At 34.3% G+C, this 13748-nt stretch overlaps 1 protein-coding gene across 1 annotated transcript in view; it reads right to left on the bottom strand.

Moving 5' to 3' along the window:
- LOC108913406 (interaptin-like) overlaps positions 1-13748 on the bottom strand; it is a 28489-nt gene that overhangs the window by 8054 nt on the left and 6687 nt on the right. Inside the window, exons 3-4 of the mRNA XM_018718952.1 lie at positions 7797-8298; positions 2408-2459 (exon numbers count right to left, since the gene is read on the bottom strand). Coding sequence (XP_018574468.1) covers positions 2408-2459; positions 7797-8298 — 554 coding nt within the window. The remainder of the gene's footprint in view (positions 1-2407; positions 2460-7796; positions 8299-13748) is intronic.

The raw sequence follows: 13748 nt of genomic DNA, 5'->3' as shown, positions 1-13748 counted from the left end.
CCAAATGGTGTAAATTTAATCAAACTTGCCGCAAAAAAGTTACAGGGTGAAAGATCATTTAAATCAAGCATTTCCAAACCGTTGGATTGGTCGAGGTAGTGACTTTCCTTGGCCTTCTGGCTGTCCGGATTTTAATCCGTTAGACTTTTACTTTTTACTAATACTAACTAATACGGCAGAATAACTTTGGTATAGAATAAAAGACGTCGTACGACAAGTTAGACGAACGTATAACTTGTTTCCTATTCTTAATAGTTTCATATAACGTTTAAGGAAATGTGTCGAAGAGAATGGGGGACACGTAGAACATTTATTATAAATTAATAGTAGACTTTTTATTACTGCCACCTTTCAGTTTATTATGTTATTAATTATGCTTATTAAGTATATATAAGTAGTCCAAAAAATATGGGATGTGTTAATAAATATTTTCTGTAATATCTAAATAAATCTGTAATATCTTCATAACCGAGCATATTTCGACTTTTGATAAATTTTTTGTGTAATAGTACATTATACTATAAGGGAGAGAAATGCGTTATTTTGGCAGAGGTGCAATTTGAAGCCGAGAGCGAAGCCCGAAGGCTACAATGCACCGAGGACAAAATAGCATCTTTCCCGAATGGTATATACTATTTTTTCCACGGTCTCATTAACTTAAAAACACATATTTTGTCATTATGAAGTAAGTAGCACCAGAATTATTGTATTCGGATTTGAGCATTTATTTAGTAGTCGTTGAGTTATTGTCATAACTACAAAATAAACAAACAAAAAGAATTGTCAAATTAAGGTGCTAGTTTGGTTTAGTTTAAAGTTTGTTTAGTGCACAATGAATAATTGTGAGTCGGAAGAGATTGTGGAGGCTGCAAATATTGCAATAAGCAATTTGCTGCCTACGAAGTCAAGATCTTTATACGATATAGCCTACAATCGGTTCAAAAAGTGGTGCGCCGAGAAAAATGTTCAAGTATACAGCGAGAATGTTTTGTTGGCATACTTCAGTGAAAATGCAAAGAATTACAAGTCTTCCACATTATGGGCGCAATATTCTATGGTTAAGTCATGCTTGATAATTTACGACAACATAGATATAAGCAAATTCCCCAAGCTGATCGCATTTTTGAAAAGAACCGGTGACGGATATCAAGCGAAAAAATCGAAAATATTGACAAAGGGTGAAATCGACCGTTTTCTATCAAGTGCAGATGACAAAGAATTCTTAATGATTAAGGTAAGATTACTTTTGTTGTTAGGTATTTCAATTATTAAGTATTTTGATTTTTTATAGGTTGGATTAATTCTGGGGATTGCCGGAGCTTGTCGAACTGATGAACTAGTCAATTTAACTGTAGATGATATTGAGGATGTAGGCTCTTCCTTGATTGTAAAAATTCCAAACACTAAGACAAAGATTCCACGAACCTTTGTGGTTACCGATGTGGGAAATATGCTTGAATTGTTTCGAAAATACCTGTCCCTTCGTCCTCCCCACGTCAAGCATAAGCGCCTTTTTTTGTACTACAAAGCAGGAAAATGTAGTTCGCAGCCAGTTGGCAAGAATACCATGGGAAAAATTCCGAGTGTAGTAGCTTCGTATTTAAAATTACCTGATGCTGCATGTTATACTGGTCACTGCTTACGAAGATCTTCAGCGACATTACTGGCAGATGCTGGTGTGGATATCACGACAATAAAGCGTCATGCTGGTTGGAAATCAACGACAGTCGCTGAGGGTTATGTTGAGAACTCCATTGAAAATAAGACCAAAATTGCTAATCAGGTTTTAGTAGGTATCACTACTAGCGCAATCACAAAAACTGTAAATGTAAGCGAAAGTAATATTCCTTCTAATATTAATTTTGCAAATTGTACAAATGTAACATTTAATTTAAATGTCAATAAATAATTTCAATGTTATCTTTTTTTGCATGAAAAACGTTCTCCATAATGTAAACTCTCTTGGGAGCATTATACTCCCTTGGGAATAATCGACTACTTCCGTTTTAATTTTGATGTCATAGAAACTGATTTCTACTCCCGACCGTGGAAAAAAATAAAATTATTTACCTATTTCTGACAGAAATTATTAACAAAGGGTTGCAGTAAAAATAACGCCCTAATAGGAATATGAACATAATCACTGCATACTTCATGAAGAGAAACTAAGCAACAGCAAATTTTGCTCAAATCGGTTAAATGGGTTCTGAGGTAAGGAGAAAACAAGAAATAAAAAAGGAAACTTTAACACCCTGTAACTTATTTGCGACATTTTTCGTTTAAGCAAGTTTCGTTAAATCGACACCATTTGGGTTCTAGATTATACCCTTGAAGTATGTAACATTCGTTAGGTGACACACTGTATATTGAAAAAGTCAGCTAGGAAGGTGGTATCTGTTTACATTACCTTTTGTCGGAGTGCTTTCCTTCTTGTTCTTGTCGATGACATTCGCAGAAATCTGCAAGTGATACGTTCTTATACAGTGTGGCCCATTAAGAGAAGCAGGACACCCATTTAAATATTTTTTAGGACGCACGATTTAAATTATTATATAATGTATAACTGTGACTACATAGCCTCTATACCTCAAATATCAATTATAATGCACAATAATTTTTGTATACAGACTTAATGTTATGAATTTATTGTTTCAGGGAGCACTGGAAATGCCTGAAGATGAGAAATTAGCCACTGACGCTGAAAATTATGATAATACATACATATATGTAAATAATAGTCCTCATATAAATTATTATGTCCATAGCTTTAGATAGGACCTAAAATGTTCACAGTTTTTAGTACACAAGGGTCCCAAAAATTTTTGAGAGGTGTTCTGACTTCTCACAGTATACAGGGTGTCTCATAATTAGCTGCCAACCCTGAACAGGCCGATTCTATGATCAAAACTAAGTAAAAAAGTTCATATGAACATTGGTCCGGAAATGCTTCCTAAGGGCACAGGGACCCATTGAAGAGGGAGGAATGGAAATCATTTTTTTGCAATATCTCTCAATCGCGTTGTGATAAATGAATGAAATTTGGTATACACAGCTAAATTTTGATGAGCAATTTGATGGACTAATCCATTTATTTCCACAAGGTCCATTGGGGTGGGTACGGGGGGGCCCTTGGTACTTTGCGTGTGTAACTTTTTCATCTTTGACTTTTTAACAAATTGGACAGCAAATTCCGTTTTCCCGAACTGTTTTACGTTAAAAAGGTACTCTTGTTTCAAATCGTTATCTTTAACGGTTTCTGAGAAAATCGCTCTTGAATTAATCCCACTTTGGTCAATTTCATAGTAATTTAAACAAAAAATAATAATAATAATTTAATACGTAATCAGTAATACACATTATTGATGTAGAACAATTATGATATGATGATTTGTTTATGGCTTTTGCGATGGTAATGCTGCGCGGCAGAACGCGAGTACGGCAGAAGGTTTCCAAACAGAAGGCTGACATCAAGGAGGACATTCCTCACTGTATTCCGCAATTTAGCTGCAACCGTCACTTTTCGAAGGGATCATAAGATGGAAACTTAATTTTGATAACAGACAACAAGCTATTTTAAAAACTGTTCAAAAAACCCTCCACCTTCTCTGATACAAAGTCTTGCCCTACGTGTAACACTTCTCGAAGCTATTAAGATGCTAAAACGGTTTTGACGAATTTCATTGGCTGCATCATTGATACGCTGCAGCAATTCCTCACGGGTATCGACTTCGGTGGCGTAAACTTTTTGATTTAGATATCCCCAGAAAAAGAAGTCCAGCGGGGTTAGGTCGGGAGAACGCGGCGGCCAAGCTACCGGTCCGTGCCTCCCTATCCACCGTCCAGCGAAATTTTCGTTTAGGAAATTTAGAACATTGCGACCACTATGTGCCGGGGCTCCATCGTGTTGAAAAAACATGTTACGTCGTAAATTTAGAGGCAGATCATCGAGAATTTGGGGAAGATTTTCTTGAAGTAAGTTTAAATAAAGATTTGAATTGAGACGTTGTGGAATTTCAATAGGTCCAATCAGAGTGTCGTGAATTATTCCCGCCCATAAATTTATGGAAAACCGTTGCTGGAAGTTTGTTCTCCGAACAACATGTGGGTTCTCTTCTTCCCAATAATGAGAATTATGAAAATTTAATTTTCCATTTCGGGTAAAAGTAGCTTCGTCACACCACAAAATTTTGGAAGCTTGCTCGTTGTCCAGCGACAAAATCCAGCGACAAAATTGCATACGTGGCGCAAAATCTTCTGGTATCAAGCCATGTACACGTCGATAGTGATAGGCATGTAGACCTTGTCGCTTTAATATTCTTCCAACCTGAAATGTTAGTAGCACATCTAATCAATTCTGTTAAGGAAATCTTTAAGATATGTAGTACCGTTGGCCGAGGAACATTTATTTGCCTTGAAATGTTCCGTATGCTAGTCGTAGGATCTTGTTCAATAGCGTCAAGGACCTCCGCTTCCCTATTAATCCTGGGACGTCCTTGACCCGGTGCCTTTCGAAAAGTGGCGGTTGCAGCTAAGTTGCGGAATACCGTAGGGAATGTCCTCCTTGATGGCAGCCTTCGGTTTGGAAACCTTCTCCCGTACTCGCGTTCTGCCGCTGCAGCATTACCATCGCAAAAGCCATAAATAAATATCATATCAACTAACTCTTGTCCCGTAAACTCTTCCATTTTTTTCGCTTAGAACTATTAAATTGGCAATCGGGTTGACAATACTTTGACATAAGAATACCTTGATAATTTTGTTTAAATTACTATGAAATTGACCAAAGTGGGATTAATTCAAGAGCGATTTTCTCAGAAACCGTTAAAGATAACGATTTGAAACAAGAGTACCTTTTTAACGTAAAACAGTTCGGGAAAACGGAATTTGCTGTCCAATTTGTTAAAAAGTCAAAGATGAAAAAGTTACACACGCAAAGTACCAAGGGCCCCCCCGTACCCACCCCAATGGACCTTGTGGAAATAAATGGATTAGTCCATCAAATTGCTCATCAAAATTTAGCTGTGTATACCAAATTTCATTCATTTATCACAACGCGATTGAGAGATATTGCAAAAAAATGATTTCCATTCCTCCCTCTTCAATGGGTCCCTGTGCCCTTAGGAAGCATTTCCGGATCCATGTTCATATGAACTTTTTTACTTAGTTTTGATCATAGAATCGGCCTGTTCGGGGTTGGCAGCTAATTATGAGACACCCTGTATATTTAGTAGGCAACTTGCATGAATTTTCAATTTCTTTTAGAACTGCATAAATTTGTAGTCCATAACCGACAAAAACTAACAGTGGTAAAAAAATTATTTTTTTAATGCTACAATAGTATGTACATTGTGTAACGAGTGAGGAAAAGTTGCCAATAGCGCCACGCGGGCGCAGTTGTTGCACGAGCGAAGCGAGTGCGGAAAGCGCCTTAGTGGCGCTATGGCAACTTTTCCGAACGAGTTACATACAATTTTCTATCACAAGTGCGAGTCGTTATGGGACCTATAGCGTAGGGGGTTATATGCATATGAAAATAACATCACGCCGTTGTACTATCTGGCACATTCCGTGCACATAACCCCCTACGCTATAGGTCCCATAGCGAGCGCGCCTGATAGAAATTAATTATAGATGTTTAAAACTATGTAAAGGTTTAAATTTTGTAACCTGAAGATCGCATTGTTACGTCATATAGTGTGACCGAGAACACAACCTGTTCATAGGCCTTCTGTCGTCTAGTCGACAATTTCAATGCCTTATTACTTGGGTACTATGCTCATGATATCAGGCCAACCTATCCTTTCATCAGATTCTTGATTGCACTAAATGACGTCGTGAATTAGCGTGGCAGTAAACACCCGTCTAAATTATTTTAGGGCGCCAATCTTTGAAAATTAATTTATTAACCTCTAAGAGATTTCCTATATTGTCATTACATGATTGGGTATACCTATAAATTTATAGATTATCTAGATATTAAAAAAATATATATGCAAGTTGCCCTTTAAATGATCCTTTAGATGTGTAGATCATAATAAAACATTAAGGCAAAAAATGAAACTTATACGAAAATCTACGATCTTGCTAAATAGGTATTGGACGTAAAATACAGACTACTCATACTCAAGAACCGTTGAAGACACAGACTATAGAATTGAATATAGTGCAACTTCTCATAGTAGCATATCCAATGATAGAGTAGCTGCTTACATGTAAAATTTGAACAAAAACTGTAAAAACAAGATGATTGACGATGTAAAAACTATGTTATGAGCATCGCCAAAAGTTGACTACAAACAAAACACAATCGCTTTTATTCCCGAACAGTTTAGGAAGTTCGTAATTATGAAAAAGTTGATTCTACAGGGTGTTCCACCCAAGAGGGATTCTTCTGTAACTCTGCAATTGTAAAATTTATCAAAAAAAATGGTTTTAATAAAAGTTTCCTGGCATCATGTGGGCCATGTAAACAAAATATTTTTAAACTAATTTTTAAATTTTACTTATTTATTCTGAACTTCGGAATATAATATGAATAGTAGTACATTGGACAGTTTTTGGAAAATTCTTAATCATGTTCACGTAAGTTGAAATTATTCGTGTTGTACCGGTAAAGTTCCTCCTAGATTGACCAATCAATCAATCCCAAATCAATTACATATCCCCACAAAACAAAGTGGGATGTCTGAAACACAAAGCTATGGTATCTATATGTTTTTGGGGACGTTGAATCCGATTCAGGTGTCTGTTTGACCCGATCAGATCTACTAAATACTCTCAACTTCTAAACTCAAAACACTCAAGTTAAGCATTTATGCGTATTAAAATGTGAGTAACAATTAAAATTAAAGAAAGAAAACTTTAACACTGAGCCCATGACTCTCGAGTTAATTGTTTTGACATGACAAAATTCTAGTATCAATAAGTCCCTAAAAACGTATAGATATATGTGGGTTTACTTCGTTGGCAATTCTTTCTCTATATTTGATCTTGAACTGACCTTAACCCAGACTTGATTGGGTCAAACGGACAACGGATTTGAACTCAGCGGTCCCAAAAACATACAGATACCATGGTCTTGTATTTCAAACCTCCCACTTTTTTTTGTGGGGCTATGTTATTTTCGTTAATTGGTGATTTGACTTATGTCAATTTGTGCTATTTGCATAAAAAACTATCAAAATTTAATTGTTGCAGTGATTTAGGTCAAAACATTGGGATATTGCGTAAAAAGATTGCATAAAAATGAAATTCAAATTTATGCTCAAGGTTGGCAGTAGGAATTTTCCTACAAAATGTTTTCCACTTTAACAATATTTAGGGACTATATTTTTCACATGATTTCATATTCCGCTACTAAAATACTTTACTAAAAGTTAAAAATCGTTCTTTGAGTGGATCAGATATATATTCTAATTCTTTATATCTGAAACAAGTAGAGTAAAAACATGAAACAGATCAGCTGTTTAGACCGTGTATCGTTGATTGGGAGGCACTACCGCGCAACAATGTCAGAAATAAACTACTACTGATACAAAAAATTGTATAGGTATTAACTTCCAATTAAAATTAGATAAAATTTAAGATTTTATGTTTGAAGTTCGACGAAACAACTGTTACTAATGTATGAATTAAATTATTTCAAGCGATTATTGTCTCCAAGAAAATAATTGCTTTAATAAAAAAGGAAAATGTAAGAGCTAAAAACTCTATAGTTGTATACTACTACTATGGGTTTCTTTTGGTTAAAATTGACGAATATTAATCGTTATTATGTTTATGCATTTATGGATTACCTCTATTTGGGAAATATTGAAGCTGCTGGTATGATTTCGTAAAAATCTGCCAGTTTGTTTCTGTTTCAGCATCTCTGTCACTTCTCCTAATTTCTTCATAAATTCTCTTTCCTTTCTCGTTTCTTCTTTCACATAGTCCATAGTTTCTAAGTATTTCTTATTATGTAACCAATTCTGAGCGAACTCAATATTATCGTTATAAAAAAGTTGATGTTTCATTTCCGTCTTTTGTTGACTTATTTTTTTTAATTCCATAATTTTTTGTTGCAAATCCCTGCAATGGATTTGTTTTTGTCTGAGCTTAATTCTTTTTTCCTGGAGGATTTTGAAAGTTGGATTTGTTAATTCAAGTCTCTCTTTACAGGTTTTTATGTACTGTGCATATTCATCAATTAATCTATCAGCTTTTTCTTCGTGATTTTTTATTTTGTCTGCAAGGCATTTCCTGAGAATTCGCTGATTTATCAACGATTGTTGATTTAAAACAAGATTTTCAGTTTGCCTGAAAAAAAATATGGATATACATTGTATTTTAAATATGTATCGTGTGATGGATATATTTTGGGAAATACGGTTTTCTTGAAAGCGATTCAAGATAATTTCTGCTAATGATGTTATATATTTTCAGTTGCTGTCGCTCAAATGTGGGACAATTTTTTTAAATATATATTGACACCACTCAGTAATGCCTTGAGCTATATTGTAAGATTTTTTTCTATTTAGCGTTATTTTTTATATATTTTCAACTGATTTTGAAGTGGATTCAAAAAATGGATAAATTTAAAAAAGTGTTTATAAAACGTTGTTTTTCAATGTTAACGTAGGTTCCTATCTAAAATTATTTTGCAGAACAAATTAAATTTATGTGATAATTTAAGATTACCGTTAAGATAATGTCGGAAGTTATTTACTTGTGGCAAAGTTTTCGTCTTTTTCTTTATTTCTTGGGTATTTTGCCGCCTGTGAAGAAATTAAAAAATTAATGAAATAAACCCTTTCGCCAAAAGAATCAGGGTTATTTTTAGGAAAATAGTTTTGCCTAACCAAATAATCTCTGCTGAAAGAAGCAGACAAATACTATAAAAAACACTTTTATATCGCGCACTTTAAAAAGTTGTTTTGAACTCTTTTTGACTTTTAAAATGTCAAAGTAACTAAAATGAAAAGTAAAAAAAGTTCAGAAGACGAAAACAGATTTTCGAAATGTTAACAACTTTTTTAAGTGCGCGATATAAAATGATTTGTTTTTGTATTCTGTATTTGTCTTTTTTCAGTGTGAGATTTCTTTGGTTCGGCAAATCTATTTTCTTAAAAATAACCCTTAACTGACCCTTTTGGCGTAAGGGTTAATTTCACCAAATTTTTTCACAAATGGCAAAGTACCCAAAAAATAAAGAAAAAAATTACCGAGGTTTTAAAAACTTTTGGAAATATAATAAAGCGCTAAATAGAAAAAAAAAGTTGGCATCATGGTTTTGAGAAAAAAAAATATTGTTTTTTTCAATGGTTTTCAAGGAAATCGCATTTCCATCAGTTAGCGAATGTTGGATCAAAAAAGATCAAAAATGAACAAAAAAACAGAGATGGGTATTTTTTTAGCAGAATACAATATAATGATGTAGAGGTTCAAAACTGGTGTGGGATTGTTTACAAGTGCTGACTGAACTGGCCACCAACAATACAGTCAGACTGTGTTGGGTGCCAGGGTACAAAGGCATTTGTGGAGTTCATTGGCCCGGAGCCCTTCTGTGGCACATCTCCCAGTGTGGTCAGACGGGCTCTGGGCAAATGGACTGAGACAGAACACAGGAAATACTGGACTTCAAGGCCAGGACATAGCCATTCTAAGGAGCTCATGGAGTATCCTTCGAAGGAAAGAGCGAATGAACTACTGAGCTTGAACAGAATCCGGCTCAGGAGAGTGACAGGACTCATAACGGGACACTATCGCTTTAGGAAACATCTACATAAGTTAGTCCGATCTGCCGAGGATGTGAATCGGCGGATGAAACTTCTCTGCATATCTTGGGCGAGTGCCCGGGATTTGCACGTAGCAGAATGGCGCTCCTTGGGAGACCCTATTTGGAACCCAAGGAACTGAGAGTAGTGTCAGCAAGGAAGCTTTTGGACTTTGTAAAAAGGACAAATCTACTTGCTGAATAGGACTAGTAGTGGGACGCACAATAGGCCTAATCAGGCCGCAGTGCAATGGGACTTATTAGGACCAACCACTAGAAGAAGAAGAAGAAGGAGAAGAAATTGCAAGTTTTGTTGTTTTTGAGTTCAAGATGAAATGTACATTTTGATATAAAACACCTTGTATGTTCGTTCTTCTATTATCTTGCAATTTAAACGAGTCTTTCAGTGACATATTACATGACATATTTTTCGAAAATAAAACAAAAAGGAATTAGACGGAGAGCTAGCTACGTGTGGACTGCACTGATCGACTATAGTCGTGATTTTTTGTTAAAAGTTTCTTATCACATTGATAAAGCCAGAGTCCATCAGTCAGAAGTCGCTCTAGAGGCGGAGAGCGTGGGCGGGCGGTTAAATGCGTGAAGTTTTGTCAATAAAAAAATAATAGAATATAGTCATGAAAATTGGTACACTTATAGATTTTAAATGGATAAACATAGAAAAAATATTGTCAGAAGGCTAGGTAGGTAGTGGCTTAAGCGCTCTCAGAAGCGATAAAGTAGTAAATTGTGAATTGAAAATTAAATCACACTATATAGTTCTGACATTTTGTTTATTGTTAGTTTATAACGCAAATAGATTATCTGTAAAGTTACAGAAGTTAAAAGTGAGGCTAATAACTAAAAAAAAAAACATTATTTATCACCGCGCGTGCAAATTTTGCCGTGGCTGTTACGCCCGGCGTTTTTATTCTTTTATTGTTAAGAAATGAATAAATATGAATAAATATAGTTCTGGCATTTTACATAGCCACTCTTTACATATATATTTATGTTATAACGAAACAGCAGAAGTTTATTCAGAGGTTAAGATTATGCCAGAGTCAAGTAAAGCGCGCAAGACGATAGCACAGGCCGACAAAAAAAATTGTTTGTTTTTGCAACATGACCCTACCTATCTTTAGTAAAATTTTCCGCTGCATCCGAACCTGATAAAAAGAAAATTTTCTGACGTCACACACTCTCAATTCCCACCAAAAATTAAAAAAATCCAAACTTGCTATCCAACCTACCTATCTTTAGTAAAATTTTCCGCTGAACCCGAAATCCCTAAAAATGCAAAAAATCCAAACGGGTCATACAACCTACCTATATTTAGTAAAATTCGCTGAATCCGAAAATGGCAAAAAAATTGTTTGGACGTGAGGGATGCGTCTACTCATTTGTATCTCTCACTTTCTTTCAAAAATAAAAATAAATACAAATCAAACGTGGCAACCGTTATAACGTTTATAAAAATCTGTCGATAAAACCAAAACTAAAAAATATTTTTGAACTAAAAGTTCTCTTTGCTCGTACACTTAACCTCACCCCCAGATAGTATTTACAAATTACGGTGAGCATCCTAGCATTGATGAAATTTTTAATTGAAAGCTTACTGTTTTTCAAAATGTTTCAAGCTAGGTATGTATTTTCTAAATCCAGGTTATAACTTACTCTGGGTTGGTAGACGCCTTGACGTGGCCCCAGGGCTTGAACTGGCATTTTAATTGAATGCGAAATTAAAATGCTAAAACTATATAGTGTGATTTAATTTTCAATTCACAATTTACTACTTTATCGCTTCTGAGAGCGCTTAAGCCACTACCTAGCCTTCTGACAATATTTTTTCTATGTTTATCCATTTAAAATCTATAAGTGTACCAATTTTCATGACTATATTCTATTATTTTTTTTATTGACAAAACTTCACGCGTTTAACCGCCCGCCCACGCTCTCCGCCTCTAGAGCGACTTCTGACTGATGGGCTCTGGCTTTATCAATGTGATAAGAAACTTTTTACAAAAAATCACGACTATAGTCGATCAGTGCAGTCCACACGTAGCTAGCTCATGGACTAAATATGGAATAAAGTTGTTTAAACATATATCCCATTTAAAATATTTCGATGAATTTTCGTAATGCTGTAAATAAAAACACTTAAAGTAAATATAGAAGGTTAGGGTCTATCTTATATTTCTATATCAACAACCCTACATAGTTAAGTATATTCTAATAATTAACTACGATTAAGCCTTTAATAGGCCTTTAGTAATAATGAGGCATAATATGTAAGAAAAGAATGTTGAAAATGCATACATGTGGAAGAAAGGCGACATTATTTCCTCTGTCATAATTTAATAAATACTTTCCTACAAATACATTTTGTTATCCATACTAATTCATTTTTGAAACAGTCTCATGATTCAAAATTTACATGATAGGTACATGTTTATATTTTTGATTATTTAATTGTTTGAAAAGTTGTTTTTTACTTTGTTAAGGTTTAATTATTTAATTAGTATATTTAGTGGAGTCAAGATAGCTTAAAATTATGCATTATTTCGAAGTAATTATGGGAAGCATGGATTTTCCTAAAACCTTTTGAAATTACTTGGAGATAAGTATTAGAAAATAGTTATAAACTTATTTTTGTACGCTAATTGTGTTTTAATTGTTTAAACAATAATAAATATTTTTTTTAAGAACATTTAAAATAATTCATAATGAATCTTAAATCGAATTCTTTCAAATTGACAATATAGGGGTTTTCGATGTCTCTGAACAAGAATATGAAGTCGGAAAATAAAAATTCAAAATGGCTGATCCAATATGGCCGACTATTTTAAACAATTTATTTAACAATTATCGATTTTAAATCAAACTCGCTTATATTTCTATTATAGGGGTTTTTGAGGTCACTAAACAAGAATATGATGTCGGAAAATGAAAATTCAAAATGGCTGATCCAATATGGCCGACTAGATTAAACAATTTATTTAACAATTATTGATTTTAAATCTAACTCGCTTATATTTGTAATATAGGGGTTTTTGACGTCGCTAAACAAGAACATGTCAAAAAATGAACATTCAAAATGGCTGATCCAATATGGCCGACTATTTTAAACAATTATTTATTTAACAATTATCGATTTTAAAGCAAACTCGCTCATATTCGTAATATAGAGGTTCGAAAAATGAAAATTATAAATGGCTAAAGAGGTTTTATTGAAAATATGTTTTATTTTTTAAAAAACTAATTTATTACAAAATAATTAATTTTTAAATTTCATCGAGTTCTTGCTCTTCTTCAAAAATAACTGGGCAATTAAGGCAATCAATGCCAGCACAGGAAGAGCATGCTGCAGTGCAAATCAACCCTACTTTCCTGTAGCCGCAATTGTTGCCACAGCCAGATTTGCGCCTAAAAAAAACATTTTTTATTCCTATATCATAAAAATAAATTTTATTAATCTTTAAAATAAGCCATCGTTTATTGAAATTGCTTAAGGCATTTAGAAGTTATGACAATTTAAAAATTTCAAGATAGCGTCCTTCATATTGACGTTGCTATTGTAATAACAAAAAAAAAGTTCATAAAAAACTTGTGAAGGGTGCAACAGTGTATCTAAAAAATGTATTTGCAACTTAGATTATATAAGCGAAATTTCGAAAAACCGACAATTTTCTGTAATACTATAGCAGTTGCGCCCCCTAGCTGTGAAGTTACAAACTTGAAAATATTTTAAATCAATTTCTTTTGGTAGTATTTGTTAATAGATTTTTTACCCCATAATCGTAGCACGTCTAGTTTTCTATATACAGCCGCTCGATACCGTTAATGGATCACCCTGTATGTACAGGGACGGAAAGTCCCCATGGTTCATCGGCCGTTACGTGAGAGCGATAAAGTAAGTCATAGAAATCCGTGCGATAGAGAAAGATGGCTATAATGAAGGCGTTTAATAGTCACCGCCCATTTCGCCCTTCCA

The sequence above is a fragment of the Anoplophora glabripennis genome, unplaced genomic scaffold (assembly GCF_000390285.2).
Source record: "Anoplophora glabripennis isolate ALB-LARVAE unplaced genomic scaffold, Agla_2.0 scaffold1026, whole genome shotgun sequence".
Taxonomy (NCBI): Eukaryota; Metazoa; Arthropoda; class Insecta; order Coleoptera; family Cerambycidae; genus Anoplophora; species Anoplophora glabripennis.
The sequence above is the reverse complement of the archived record's forward strand: the minus strand, read 5'-3'. Positions and strand labels throughout refer to the sequence as shown.